The sequence below is a fragment of the Spermophilus citellus genome (genome assembly GCF_964194105.1).
Source record: "Spermophilus citellus genome assembly, chromosome: 13".
In the NCBI taxonomy this organism is placed as follows: domain Eukaryota; kingdom Metazoa; phylum Chordata; class Mammalia; order Rodentia; family Sciuridae; genus Spermophilus; species Spermophilus citellus.
Window position 1 is genome coordinate 115,995,029 of NC_138193.1, and position 16,149 is coordinate 116,011,177.

Sequence of the window (16,149 nt, forward strand, 5' to 3'; positions counted from 1 at the left end):
AGACGAAGGGCAGATGGAAGAGAAGCAGGTGAGGTCGACTGACAGATGGGTAGGTAGGTAGGACAGGTGACCAGAGAAAGAGAGGTGGGTGGAGAGGTGAGAGAAGAATGATGGAGAGAGGGATGACAGAGACTGAGAAAGACACAGATGGTGACAGACAGCAGATGGTGGTGACAGAGATGCCAGCCAAGAGACGATAAGTAGACGATGGATGGCTTGGTACACAGGAGCAACACAGGCATGTGTGTGTACACACAGAGATCACAGTCATGGGTAGGAATAATACATGATGCACAGAGAAATGATAGGTAGATGGTGGAGACTGGGATAGAAGATAGAAATTGGTTGAAACAAATAGGTGATAATAAATAATAGATGATAAAAAATATCAGCTGCCCCATGAATCAGACCTAAGCAAGGCAGCAGGCTCACCATGGCCATGTGCCCTCTGTGCAGGGATTGTCCAGGGCTGGCCCCCTTGCAGCCAGACTGGGCAGCCCCAAGGCTAGGGGCTCCTCCCTGCTCTCAAGGCAAACATGCTGTGGACACACAAATAGAGTTGCAGAGTTCAGAGAACAGAGACCCTGACCGGAGGAAGTTGTCCCTCAGAGCACCTTTCCCATAAGACTCAACTCCACCCTACTGGAAATAAACAGGAATTTTCTGTTGCTTTCTCTTGGGTTACTTTGTGTAAGGGAAAATTGTCCATTCAAAACTGGTGCCCGCTGTCTCAAGAAAATATAAGAGTTTTGTCAGCCAAGCTCTGACAAAGGAGACAGCTGTGCTAGCAACAGTGGAGCCGCCCAATCTCAACCACAGCGTCCGTGACCAGGTACGCAGCCCCAGGTGCATTCCCGAGTGTGGCCAGAGGGGGCAGTGTGCATGCTGAAGAAGCCCAGGGGACACCTGAAGAGTATGCCAGGACACCTGTGTCCAGATGAGCAACAGCACAGACACAGCAGCTGGCATCTAAGCATGACATACCCCAGGAACAAGGCGAGGCCATCACAAAGCACTTCCGAATCCTCTTTACGGTAACGAGATTTCAGGGCTCATTACCTGTAGCCTGGTGCTCAATAAACATGGAGTCAGAGCCTCCGTTTCTCAGTGCTGCACTTCTGTGTATCCATGCAGTGCTGAGAGTTGTGCGTGTGTGTGAGTGCGTGTGAGTGTGTGCACACGCACATGCCCACACTGGCATGCACTCAGAAGTGAGGTCATCACTTTGTGACCTAGGAATGCTCAGTGGCATCTCTCCATCACCTGTCCTTCCACTGCCGGGACTTTAAGTCATAGCAGAGTTTCTTGCCAACCCCTTCAAGACAAAGTACTCTGTCCTGGACCATCTGCAGCAGGACATTTAGTGTGCCTTTCGGGAAAAACGGGGAATATCGGCTTTTCTCTATTTTGCCTCTGCTCTGGGAAGGGATATGGTCCATTTCTCAGTTCCTCCTATCTGACTTGGTTCCTGTGACCCTGGCTGTGGAGCCAGGTGACTTCAGGAACCCTGAGCAGAGGCTGTGAGGGTCACTGCCACGTTGGGAAGTGGACCCACCTTTGCCAGGAAGCTGCCGCGACGCACAGACAGGGTGTTTCTTCCTGCCTGTGTGAAGCAGCTCCATGCCTCATGCTGCAGCACCTTTCCACAGGGACACCTCCCATCACTCAGAAAGACAGACGAGTGGACACTGCCGGACAGCCTGGCTGCTCTCTGGAATCATTTCCAGCAGTTTTCCGTCAGAGTCCCTTGAGCTGATGTCACCAGGAGGCTCACTGGAAGGAGTGTGTGATCTGTCCCCAACAGAAGGATCTTTTCTGACCAATGTGGATTCGGCTCTTATCTGACCTGGCAGAAGAGGTGCCGGGAGGCACAAGTTCAGTCCTGTGCAAGGGGTGCTTCCTCCTGTGTGGGCCACTCCACTGTCCAGTGAAAAGTCGGGCTAAGTGACTGGAAGTCTCCTGTCCACTACAGACTTCCACTGCTGGGGGAATGCTGTGTTAACAAGTGGCGTGTTGGTCACCAGTCCCGAGGGACTGGATACTTCTGGAGGCCTCAAGACCCCTGGAGCTCTGTTGCTGACATAAGACAGAACTGAGGAGCTCCTGGGAGCCTAAGGACATGCGCACAGCGGTCCAACCTGCGGGGTCGCTGCAAGAGGAGGATCAGCAGTTGAAGTTTGTCCAACACTCTCGACATTCTGAGCTTGCAAATGGAAGGATGGTCAGTGCCATGTTACAGACTGACTTCGTTGAAGCCCACACACCGGCACCAGGGCTGACAGGCCAGTGCTCAATGTCAGCACCACCAGCCAACAAAAGCCACCTTCAATGCCTGTCCCTCTGCAGGGCACAGTGGGACCAAGGAAAGTGACACACGTAGGTCTTGAAGTCATGGGCAGAACAGTAACCTGAGGCACCACCACAGGCCCCCCAAGTCATCGGGAGAGACCCAGGTGGCTTACAGGAGATGCTTACTCTGGTGGCACTGTTTGTAGGATGAACCATCCTGGGCTCTGGGATAACTGGGAATGGCTGGAAGGAGAGGCAGAGCTCCAGAGGGGTCTTACAGGGTCTGTGGGACAGGAAGCTCCAGGCAAGAGGAGCCAGGCTGAGCAGGGGAGGCAGGACAAGAACAGCAAACGTGGACCCCAATGAACATTAGCTGTGAGGTGCTGTGGCCATCGGATGGTGTGGGAAAGACGTGGATAAACTGGACAGTTCCTAAGAATCCAGGTGAAGGGCACACACTTACAGGCTTCTACTGCTATGCAGAGCTCACTCCACTGGTGGAAGGAACCTCGATTCCAAAGGCAGAAGCTCCTGGGTCAGAATAACACAAGAGGAGAATGTGGGGGCTAGGAAACAGTCAGTGCTGGCAGACCAGGGCCCCCACCCCTAAAACAGCTGTCTCTTCTGCTGGCCTCGAAGACCCTGAGTGGCAGCCTGCTGTCCCTGGGCAACCCTTAGCATTGGACAGTCCTTGGTACAGGTGCATCTAGAAGCTGAGGCAAAACTGGGTCTCAGAGCAGGCAAAGTCCGTAGGTTTATGTGAGGAACAGACACCTCTGCCACTCTCCTCCACAAGGCCTGGTGAGCAGGAAGCAGATTCGAAATTGTTCTCCAGGGAGAATCCAGGAGGACTCCTGTCCGATGTCACTCAGACTGCCGAGGGCCAGCAGGAGGGCTGGATTTCTATCTGTGCCCCACCCCCATATTGAGACCCAGTGGTCTCCAGATCTGGATTCCTGATGTGGCCCCTGCCAGGATGTGCCGTCCAGTGGAACCTGAGAGACCTGCTCTGGGGAGTCCAGTAGCCTCTCTGGTCATTGTCAACTGTCCTTCCCTGAATGAGGATGGACAGCTAAAGACTAGACATGTGAGGAGAGCTCTGGAATGGAGAGAGCAGATTAGGCACAGAGAAGAAAATGCCCAACAGAAATGAAAGTGTTCGCAAAGAAATGGGAAAATGGTCTACTTAGAAAACAGGAATTCTAAGGAACTTAGAAAATAAAAATAGCAAGACATAAAAGCTCAAGAGGACCAAAGACAGAGTCGAAGACATGGCCCAGTTGACAGGAGGAATTGTGCTAAGAGCCCAAGAAGAGGGACCAATTAAAGAACCAGGCTGGAGGCCAGCCCCTAGCTGCCCTTGTCCAACCAAGGCCAGCACAGCCCTGGGCACTGCCGACCTGCCCGACCTGCCCATTCTGCTGAAGAGCTGGGAGAAGCAGGCTCCACACCGGACACCTGCCGGTCAGCCCAGGGCCACCTGGAGGGAGATCAGGGGCAGCTGTCCAAGTTCTGAAGCCTCCCACCTGGAGCTTGCTTCCCGGCCAGCTCAGGAGTGGTGCTGCCTGGGGGGGAGGAAAGAGGAGCAGGAGCAAGGAGGAGAGGGCCACCTGGACTTGGGCAGGTGGGAGAAAGAGCCTGCCCACCTTGTGTGCCCCCGTCCACCTCTCAGCTGACGGGACAGAGGAAGAGGAGGCGTGTGCCGTGGCATTCAGGAGTGAAAGGTGCACGTGTAAGAACCTCGGCTGCCAGGGAGCCGAGTCTTCCGGACAGCTGCTTGGAGAGGTGCACTTGGGTCTGCCCCGCGGGCTCCTGGGGACGTCCTGTGCGGGATGCACAGACTCCAGAGCCTCCCCACTCTTTCTCCCCAGTTGGAAGAAACTGTTCTGGGGCTGAAGGAGATCAAAATCACTGTTATTCTGACTTTGAATTATTTTGCTTAAGGCAACAAACATTTATAACAGGCTATGTAGTTTAAAGAGACTTTTCTAAAGATATGAAGCAAGTCTCTGCCATCCAGACACAGAGATTTGTTCAAATCTCCTCAGCAGGAGAACCAACTAAACATTTTGAACAAGTTTTTCTTGAATATTTTTAATGCATAAAGCATTTATATCAAATTTAAACTAAATATACATACATATATATACATATATATACACACACGTACAATTTTCTTTGTAAATAACCCACATAAACAATAAAAGGACAAAATGAAGGAAATATATTGATATAGAATTAAAACTGAATAGGTTTCATTAGTTTTGTGTCATTGTAAAGAGAGTTCAGGAGGAAGTTTGAAATCTTGGCCCTTTAATAATTCAGTGATTCAAATCACTTCTAAGGTCCTCTAAGGGTTGCAGCTGTTCTGGAGATTTGTAAGAGTGACCCTCTAAAAGCTTAGCGGTGAGAAGACACACCGACTCTGTCCAGGACGAGAGCAGGTGACAGCAGAACAGACCCAGGCTCGCCAGCCCCTGCCCATGAGCCTGTGGGACCTGGAGTCTCAGCGTGAGTCTGAGAGGAAGCACGGAGCTGCCCGAGGGTGGCCACCTCTCGTGTTCCTGGGCCCCCAGCTACGTGATGTCCAAGTCTTCTCTCACTCCAGACCATCGGGCCCTCCTCACCGTCCCGCTCTCTCCTCTACCCATGGAACCCCAGGCATCACGACTGGATCTACAGGGGCTGCCTGGGTACCAGCCCAGCCTCCTCCCAGACAAAAGCTGTTGTTGTTTTCAGGGATCCTCACAGGGCCCAACAAGAAGGAAGGCATTAGGCCTACCACCTTAGCAACCAGGAAGCAAACCTTCACGGACAGGGGCCTGCAGAGCCGGCCCCGTGCTGCTTGGCTGGGAGGCCTGAAGAAGGTGCTCCAGACACCTGTCCCTCCAGATGGGGTTGGGTGGGGGTGTCCACCTAGAGTCATCCGGAGGGTCTGGCAGACATAGTGTGTAAAGGTTTAGGAGAACACAGCCCTGGGGTAACCCCTGTGGTTAGGCTGAGCTGTGGCTATGACTGGGCACTCCAGAATTATGTCAGACACCATTTCTGTTATTGTAAAGGAACAATCTCAACTTGACTTAATGGATGATTTTCAAGCTACGTGGGAAGAATATTGTCCTTCAGCCCTGTCTTGGCACCTCTGCGCCTCTGGCCGGGAGGCAGGAGGTCCTTGATGTCACCCCAGCCTTACCTGCTGCAGCTCTGCCACATACTTGGAGGCAGAGGAGATGCGGCCAAACCTGGGGTTTAGTTTCAGAGATTGCATCCCCTGCCTCTATTAATGGATCATGCAGCCTCAAGTTCAAGGTCACAGACATCAGGCTTGTGAGCATGTGACACCTGCAATTTCAGACAAGGGGGCTCACCGGGGGAGCTCCAGATGGCCCTGTTTACACTGGTTGAGAACAAAGGGCAGAAAGCCGCACCAACCAAAGGCTGTTTGGAAAAATCCACAGCCACACTCAGGAGGGAGGGGCTGGGAGGACCCTGGAGAAAGCTGAGTGCAGCCCTTGACTTGTAACTTGAGGTTAAAACGTGGAGGCCAGGTCTCTCGTCTAATGTAGCTTGTATTTTCTTTCACTCCACTTACAGCACTCTGGACTGTCTCTTCCATCCATGTACTTGCACAGTACATAAAGCACAGGGGTAGGACCGTAATCTGTGATGTAAGTCATGGCTGGGTCTCATGCCTGATGTCCAGGGTAGGAATCACTGTGGACACAATCTAGGCATGTTACTAGAGGCCCGTCTTGTCAACAGGAGGCTACTGAGCTGCCACACTCTTATGAGTAGTCCTATGTACTAACTCCTTGAAGTTTCGACTGTGTGTAAAAGATACAGAATTCCATCTTATCTGTGTTGTATATCAGGTGATGAGAATGGAAGACAGAATGTGTGAGTGACATTGAAATCTGTGACTTTGACTTAGTGTTCAGGGCTGCATTTAAGCGTGGGGTGTGCTCAAGCCCATGGCCACGAGGGCACCCTCAGGGCCCATCTGACCCCAAATTCCACCATGTTCCTCAGGGGTGGGAGGGTCTGCCTGGGCTGTGGGCATGCAGGATACAGCCAGGGCCAGCTGGGGCCTCCTGGGCTCTAACTCCATGCAGGAGTCTTAAGCCGCTGCCCAAGTCCAGGCCCTTCCTCCCCTGGCCCCCAGATTCTTCCCTGCAATGCCCACTGCCCTCCCTGGCATTCTGCCTTCAGTGGGTGTTTATGGAACCACTATGATGCTCCAGAGGGTCTGCTGAGCTCTAGAAGAACGTCCAGGAAGCCTGGCCTGATGATGGACGTGTCTGTCTGCTGTCCAGAATGGTGGCCACTTGGAATATGACAAATCCAAGAGAGGGTTTGAATTATAATTTTCTTTAATTTCAATCAAATAGTTACATATGCCTGGTGGCTACTGTATTGATCCTGCAGCTCCTAGACCAAGAACCAGTTCAACGGGCGCTTTCCCACCCCCTGAAGGAGAAGGGCAGTGTGAGGCCCCAGGCCCGCCCCAGAACAGCAAAGGCACTCCTTCCTAATCCACAGAGAAACCTGGTTTGTTCCATCGGGAAACCCTGCAGAGTGTCTGGCCCAGGCAAGGCTGGGTCGGCCAGTATGGAACCACAGCTGGTGGGAGCTTCATGGCACCTTGGAGAAGCAGAACTCAGAATGAGACAGTGACTTGAATCCCAAGGAGGAAGCTGAGCTTGGAACCTCCGCACAGGGAAGAGGAGGGTGAAGACCGAGCTCATCACCCGAGGGCCTCCAACTCCGGCCGACTCCACCTGCTTCTCCCAGTCTGGGACATTCCAGCACTGTGGCTTTGCACGTGAGAACAGACAGGAGCCCAGCTGGAGCTGGGTGTGACTGCAGAGTCAGGCAGGCTGCGCACATCACCTCCTGTTGCAGAGGACAAGAGCAAGGCCCACCCTTCCTCCTTCCAGGCTCACAGAAGGTGGACTCCGCAGAAGGCACACCCCAAGCGACGCCCCAGAGCAGCCTCCCCAGGCCTCCCCAGCATGCGTTAGGTTGTGTTCTCAGAACCAAGAGCCTCTGTGGATCTGAGCAGCTCCCTGGTCACAGGCTCCTTCCCCCCAGGGCCCACTGCCCTGTGGTAGGAGGAAATGTGTCTTGGGTTTGAATTTGTTGTCACACTGAAACCAGACACCAGGAACTGACAGTCAGTGAGAATGGCAAACAGAGAGGACAAAGGGATGTTGTATGCAACTACATGCAATCTTGTTTGCATTGCAGGTTAACGGACATAGTGAAAGCCCTAAGCAAGCAACCAGGTGAAGTGGCAGGAAACACTGGACGTTTATAGCCAGCAAATGCCGGTGGTTGGAAAGTGAATCCAAATGATTTGCAAAAGTATAGTCAAGGAAAGACATCTGCTCAGGTGGAACACAGGCAGGCTGGAAAGACATCTGCTCAGGTGGAACACAGGCAGGAAGGAAGCAATTTAAGATTTTAGTATCCTCCTAGCACATGGCAAGCTGAGGCCCAGGTCCAGCCCAGGTGTGTACCCCGTGTTAAGGAGGGAAGACTTGCGCTTCCACATCACAACCCAGCTACCTCCCATGGCCTGTGACATGTTGCATGTACTCAGACCCAGCGACTGCTGGACTCCAGGCCCTCCCAGAGTAGGAACTGTGGCTTTGGAGACAGGTTAGCTCACACCTGTGCCTTCCATGCCCACCTGGCTTCTATGATCACACCTGGGTTTCCTGTCTTGGTCAACAACTTATGCTGCTCCTTCCTCTCTTCTCTTTCCTCCCCGTTCTCGGCTTCTCCAAAGCACACTGATGGACTGGAAGCCTTGGGCGGGACAGTGCCATGGGGCACAGCCAAGGCAGGGGTTGTGCCTGCTGCCCCACAAGGAGGAGCAGGTGGCAGGAACCCTGCTCTGGGGACAGAGTGCCTCTATGACCTCAGGACCAGACACCCACCTCTGTGGTGCTCTGCAGTTGGAGCCCATGCTCCCAAATGTCTTCACAGCCAGACCCACCATCTTCCAAAATCCCAGTCATTCTACTGCAGCTGCGAGTAAGAGGACCATTCTGTCCTGCTCTGCGCTCTGCAGCATGGCCGTCTCCAAGTCTGCACTAGTGCCGTCCTGAAAGGGTGGGTTCTGGGCATGCGCGCGGAGGGAGAGGGAGAGGGGCCCTCCTGCCCCTGAAGAAGCCCCACTGCCAACCCGAGGGAAGCAGCGTCGCAGAGGACACATGGCCCTGTCTGCCGTCCTCCCTCAGGATCCTGGGACTGGCTGACAGTGGGCCTGGTGACCGCTGGTTGAGAGCCCATGATGCAGAGCTCTGCACACACCAGCAGGCATCTGACACTCACAGGAGAGCTATGAGCAGAAGGATGGCAAGACAGTGGCCACCACCACCCTAAGCCTAGGGGACCTGAGGAGCAGCAGGCCTCCTGGGCTCCCACTGACACTGCCTGGGCACCTTCAGGGCGCACCTAAGCAGGTCCGCCAGAGAGACAGGTCACCATGGATCTCAAACTGACTCAGTGTCAGATGTGAACTGAACATGAGAAAGATGCCCCCAAAATCTCAGGATCTTTCACAGATTCCATATTCGAGCCAAGCATAGCGGCCACAGTTGTGGATGCCAGCAACTCTGGAGGCTGAGGCCACAGGATCACACGTAAAGCCAGCCAAGGGTCTGCCGCTAAAACAATGAAAAGGGCTGTGGAGGCAGCTCAGTGGTCCAGCACCTGGTAATCACCTCCCCCCAAATCCATATCTGAAATACGCTGCAGACCACGTCCTCCCTACAATGCAGACCAATGTCCTTCCCTACACTGCAGACCAACATCGTTCCCTACACTGCAGACCAACATCCTTCCCTACACTGCAGATCAACATCCTTCCCTACACTGCAGACCAACATCCTTCCCTACACTGCAGACCAACATCCTTCCCTACACTGCAGACCAATGTCCTTCCCTACACTGCAGACCACGTCCTTCCCTACACTGCAGACCACGTCCTTCCCTACACTGCAGACCACTTCCTTCCCTACACTGCAGACCACGTCCTTCCCTACACTGCAGACCACATCCTTCCCTACACTGCAGACCAACATCCTTCCCTACACTGCAGACCAACATCCTTCCCTACACTGTAGACCACATCCTTCCCTACACTGCAGACCACATCCTTCCCTACACTGCAGACCAACATCCTTCCCTACACTGTAGACCACATCCTTCCCTACACTGTAGACCAACATCCTTCCCTACACTGCAGACCACATCCTTCCCTACACTGCAGACCACGTCCTTCCCTACACTGCAGACCACGTCCTTCCCTACACTGTAGACCACATCCTTCTCTACACTGCAGACCACATCCTTCCCTACACTGTAGACCACATCCTTCCCTACACTGCAGACCACATCCTTCCCTACACTGCAGACCACATCCTTCCCTACACTGTAGACCAACATCCTTCCCTACACTGCAGACCACATCCTTCCCTACACTGCAGACCACGTCCTTCCCTACACTGCAGACCACGTCCTTCCCTACACTGTAGACCAACATCCTTCCCTACACTGCAGACCAACATCCTTCCCTACACTGTAGACCAACATCCTTCCCTACACTGCAGACCACGTCCTTCCCTACACTGCAGACCAATGTCCTTCCCTACACTGCAGACCACATCCTTCCCTACACTGTAGACCAACATCCTTCCCTACACTGCAGACCAACATCCTTCCCTACACTGCAGACCAACATCCTTCCCTACACTGTAGACCACGTCCTTCCCTACACTGCAGACCACGTCCTTCTCTACACTGTAGACCAACATCCTTCCCTACACTGCAGACCACATCCTTCCCTACACTGTAGACCACGTCCTTCCCTACACTGTAAACCACGTCCTTCCCTACACTGTAGACCAACATCCTTCCCTACACTGTAGACCACATCCTTCCCTACACTGCAGACCACATCCTTCCCTACACTGCAGACCACATCCTTCCCTACACTGTAGACCAACATCCTTCCCTACACTGCAGACCACATCCTTCCCTACACTGCAGACCACATCCTTCCCTACACTGCAGACCACGTCCTTCCCTACACTGTAGACCACGTCCTTCCCTACACTGCAGACCAACGTCCTTCCCTACACTGCAGACCAATGTCCTTCCCTACACTGCAGACCACGTCCTTCCCTACACTGTAGACCCCGTCCTTCCCTACACTGCAGACCACGTCCTTCCCTACACTGCTGACCACGTCCTTCCCTACACTGCAGACCACGTCCTTCCCTACACTGCAGACCACGTCCTTCCCTACACTGCAGACCACGTCCTTCCCTACACTGCAGACCACGTCCTTCCCTACACTGCAGACCACGTCCTTCCCTACACTGCAGACCACGTCCTTCCCTACACTGTAGACCAACGTCCTTCCCTACACTGCAGACCAACGTCCTTCCCTACACTGCAGACCACGTCCTTCCCTACACTGCAGACCACGTCCTTCCCTACACTGCAGACCACGTCCTTCCCTACACTGTAGACCAACATCCTTCCCTACACTGTAGACCACATCCTTCTCTACACTGCAGACCACATCCTTCCCTACACTGCAGACCACATCCTTCCCTACACTGCAGACCACATCCTTCCCTACACTGTAGACCACATCCTTCCCTACACTGCAGACCAACATCCTTCCCTACACTGTAGACCACGTCCTTCCCTACACTGCAGACCACGTCCTTCTCTACACTGTAGACCAACATCCTTCCCTACACTGCAGACCACATCCTTCCCTACACTGTAGACCACGTCCTTCCCTACACTGTAAACCACGTCCTTCCCTACACTGTAGACCAACATCCTTCCCTACACTGTAGACCACATCCTTCCCTACACTGCAGACCACATCCTTCCCTACACTGTAGACCACATCCTTCCCTACACTGTAGACCAACATCCTTCCCTACACTGCAGACCAACATCCTTCCCTACACTGCAGACCACATCCTTCCCTACACTGTAGACCAACATCCTTCCCTACACTGCAGACCAACATCCTTCCCTACACTGCAGACCACATCCTTCCCTACACTGCAGACCACATCCTTCCCTACACTGCAGACCACATCCTTCTCTACACTGCAGACCACATCCTTCCCTACACTGTAGACCAACATCCTTCCCTACACTGTAGACCACATCCTTCTCTACACTGCAGACCACATCCTTCCCTACACTGCAGACCAACATCCTTCCCTACACTGTAGACCACATCCTTCCCTACACTGTAGACCAACATCCTTCCCTACACTGCAGACCACATCCTTCCCTACACTGCAGACCACATCCTTCCCTACACTGTAGACCAACATCCTTCCCTACACTGTAGACCACATCCTTCTCTACACTGCAGACCACATCCTTCCCTACACTGCAGACCACATCCTTCCCTACACTGCAGACCACATTCTTCCCTACACTGCAGACCACATCCTTCCCTACACTGCAGACCAACATCCTTCCCTACACTGCAGACCACATCCTTCTCTACACTGTAGACCAACATCCTTCCCTACACTGCAGACCACATCCTTCTCTACACTGCAGACCACATCCTTCCCTACACTGCAGACCACATCCTTCCCTACACTGTAGACCAACATCCTTCCCTACACTGCAGACCACATCCTTCTCTACACTGTAGACCAACATCCTTCCCTACACTGCAGACCACATCCTTCTCTACACTGCAGACCACATCCTTCCTTACACTGCAGACCACATCCTTCCCTACACTGTAGACCAACATCCTTCCCTACACTGCAGACCACATCCTTCCCTACACTGCAGACCACATCCTTCCCTACACTGTAGACCAACATCCTTCCCTACACTGCAGACCACGTCCTTCCCTACACTGTAGACCACGTCCTTCCCTACACTGCAGACCACGTCCTTCCCTACACTGTAGACCAACATCCTTCCCTACACTGTAGACCACATCCTTCTCTACACTGCAGACCACATCCTTCCCTACACTGCAGACCACATCCTTCCCTACACTGTAGACCACGTCTTTCCCTACACTGTAGACCAACATCCTTCCCTACACTGCAGACCACATCCTTCCCTACATTGCAGACCACATCCTTCCCTACACTGCAGACCACATCCTTCCCTACACTGCAGACCACATCCTTCCCTACACTGCAGACCACGTCCTTCCCTACACTGTAGACCAACATCCTTCCCTACACTGTAGACCACATCCTTCCCTACACTGCAGACCACATCCTTCCCTACACTGTAGACCACATCCTTCCCTACACTGTAGACCAACATCCTTCCCTACACTGCAGACCACGTCCTTCCCTACACTGTAGACCACGTCCTTCCCTACACTGCAGACCAACGTCCTTCCCTACACTGCAGACCAATGTCCTTCCCTACACTGCAGACCAACATCCTTCCCTACACTGTAGACCACGTCCTTCCCTACACTGCAGACCACGTCCTTCCCTACACTGTAGACCACGTCCTTCCCTACACTGTAGACCACATCCTTCCCTACACTGTAGACCAACATCCTTCCCTACACTGTAGACCACATCCTTCCCTACACTGTAGACCAACATCCTTCCCTACACTGCAGACCACATCCTTCCCTACACTGCAGACCAACATCCTTCCCTACACTGTAGACCAACATCCTTCCCTACACTGCAGACCACGTCCTTCCCTACACTGTAGACCACATCCTTCCCTACACTGCAGACCACATCCTTCCCTACACTGCAGACCACATCCTTCCCTACACTGCAGACCAACATCCTTCCCTACACTGTAGACCAACATCCTTCCCTATACTGCAGACCACGTCCTTCCCTACACTGCAGACCAACATCCTTCCCTACACTGAAGACCACGTCCTTCCCTTTGCTTTTCCTGGCTGTAGCAGTTTCCATACTTGCTTTGCTCCTTTGTTTCTAAGGGATGCAGGCATTGAATAGGCTGAGCCCAGGCGTCCTCTATTTTAAGGCCAACAGAGCCTGAGGAGTCAGCCAGCTGTCTTCAGAGCACAGTCAAACCCTGGCATCCAGGTGGAGGGACTTCTCCCAGGTGGGCAGCCTCCCCAGGGCTCAAGGTCAATGATGTCTCTCTGATGGATCCTGAAGTGTATCCCAGGAACAGTAATGGATTTTTGCCACCAGTACTGTTGTTCTAAATGTCTCGACAATGTTGGCCACTGGGACAGCTGGCGTCCCAAGCCCTGAGGAGCCCTGTGTCTGCTGCACAGCTGGAGGCTCGAACAATGACCCACAGCCCCAGCATTCCTCACGGTGGCTCTCAGCAGTGCTCTCTCATCCAGCCCTGGCCTGACCTCTCAGTGTGTGACAGCTGAGTGGTCCTCACTCGGCCGATGGCTATGAGCTTAACCTCTGACAAAGGCAGATCAAATCCACCATGCTCCAAGCGCCACACAGGCTGCCCCCACCTCCTGAGTCCACGCCTGCCCACTGGGCTCTGCCCTTCACTGGCCACCATGGCCTACGCTGGGGCTGAGGGTGCAGTAGAGCCTCCCTAGGATCCCGGCTGCTCCCCCACCCCTCCCACATCCCAAAGCACTTCTGGCAATGTGACCTCCTCCTCGGTGCACCTGCCACTCTGTCCACCACTGGGGCAGCCTGGCAGCTGCCCCTCACCCCTCTCCAGCCTCACACCAAGCTGGCTGTCCCCCTTCTCCAACGCACATGTGACTCATGGCTAGGTCCCTGAGAGGACTCTAGCTCTGCGTGTTCTGCCTGGAGCTCTGAGGTGCCTTGGGGGGCCTCCATGGGTCTGCCCCCTGCTCCACACTGCCCCTGCTCTCTTGCCCACCCCAGTCTGCTCTCAGTTCTACACTGTGCGAGCTTCTGTTTCAGTTTTCTGAGCCTCATATGCTTTTCCTTTTGCTCACATTTTTTTGCAAACTGTCTCCTTGGACTTGGTGGAAGGGTTTCTTTTCTCCAGGTGCCACTGACGTATCCTGGAGAGTTCATCTCCAGAGCTACCTCTTCCTGGAGAGCCTGCTGGCCCTTGACCACCTGCTCCTCTTCCATGACACAGTCCCTTCGCGTGTTTTATCAGAGTGCTTCTTGCCCTTGGTCCACTCCCTCCGATTATTGTTTGGGTGTCATTATGGGCGGTATTGGGGTCCCCTGGTGAACGGCCATGAGTGCGTCTAAATAGTATTACTGAAACGTCCAAGTCCCTGACGGACCTGAGGGTCCCGAATTGAGGGTCTGTGCTCTCACCTCTGCTTGTCCTGTGCTGCACAGGATCCCACGCAGGGGAGTCACCCAGATGAATGGCACGGATGGCTCAGACCACATTAGCATCTGGCCATCCCCAGGTCCAGGACTGGGCCCAGCTAGGCCTGGAGGCATCCTTGGCAGCACCATCAGGAGGGATCTCCGTATCTCATTCTGCAGCAAGGGCACATTTGCCTCTCCCTCTCCTCCCTAAATTTTTGTAGCACATATTGAATTTCTAGAAAGAAAAGAAAAACTGGGTTTGAGGTATAATAGAAAAAGTTTCCCCCTTCTCAAGGGAAGATTGAGAGCCCACTCTGTGAGGGTCTTCCCCAAGTTGGGCCGATTTCAGCCTAAGTGGTGACAGCCGACCGCATTCTCTGGGGTGCTGGGTAGACTGAGCCCATGACTCCAGACAATGTGGTCTCCTCAGCAGCACCAACGGGCCCACGGTCCATCATCCCCAGTGGGCTCCTCCCACCCATAAACTACACAAACCCACACACAGGTAGAGCTCTCCCAGTGTAATGTCTGCACATTTGACCTAAATTTGTATCTGCTAATAAAGTGTGCATAATGCAGTTTTAATTGTACTTCCCACGTGGTGCGATGTCTGGTCTGATGCCTGGTGAAGTGAATGTGCATTGCCAACTGCATGACGTGCATGCCCGACAAGTGTCTCATAACCATCCCATGAGTTCTCAGTCCCTCCATGCCATTCGGATCTGGGTCACGAGGAGCTGGGAGGCTCAGACTGGGCATTAGCGGCAGCTGGACAGGCGCCCGCTGCACTCCTTGAGGTGCCATTTCATCCAAGGCTCGGGCTGGTGTGTGCACGGTGCCCACGCACCCGGCACACAGCTGATGGCGGTCATGCTCACCTGGCGCCCTCCACCAGGCGCTCTTTGCTCTGATCTTCAGAGACAGTAACACAAATCTTCTCTTTCTCTCTCTCTCTCGATTTTTTATCAGTGTTTATGGTTGTCCCTTGGCTAAAAAAAGGAAAACACAAGACAAACAGCCTCAGGAACCTGCTCCCAAGCGGAAACCATTTGCCGTGAAAGCCGACAGCTCCTCCGTGGACGAATGCTACGAAAGTGATGGGACAGAGGACATGGACGAGAAGGAGGAGGACGATGACGATGAGGATGAGGAGGACGAGGAGGAAGACGAGGAGTTCTCTGAGGACAATGACGAGCAAGGAGACGAGGACGAGGAGGACGAGGAGGTGGACCGGGAGGAAGAAGAGGATATCGAGGAAGAGGAGGACGATGAGGATGATGACGAAGACGGAGAGGATGTGGAGGAGGAGGAAGAGGAGGAGGAGGAAGAGGAGGAGGAGGAGGAGGAGGAGGAAGAGGAGGAAAATGGTAATCTTTAAAACACTGGCAAAGGGCCAGGCTCTGGTTTGGGTCAGCTTCTCAGTGTGAATGTTCTGGTGTTAATATCCAGGAAGCTTCCTGTGAAAAGTCGGCTTGCTCGATACCCGACAAGGAGCCATCTGTGTGAATTCGCACCTAGGCTCTGAGGTTGTTCAGGTGGTGATTCAGATGGATTGTCACAG

The 16,149-nt window shown here is 53.5% G+C and overlaps 1 protein-coding gene across 9 annotated transcripts in view; it reads left to right on the plus strand.

The window, feature by feature from the left end:
• The window catches only part of MYT1L (myelin transcription factor 1 like), a gene marked incomplete at its 5' end in the record, with an annotated part of 133,517 nt that overhangs the window by 13,309 nt on the left and 104,059 nt on the right, over positions 1-16,149 (plus strand). For all 9 annotated transcript variants that reach the window (XM_081265476.1, XM_081265479.1, XM_081265477.1 and 6 more), the window contains one exon: positions 15,558-15,955. In XM_081265476.1, the coding sequence (XP_081121602.1) occupies positions 15,558-15,955 (398 nt within the window). The remainder of the gene's footprint in view (positions 1-15,557; positions 15,956-16,149) is intronic.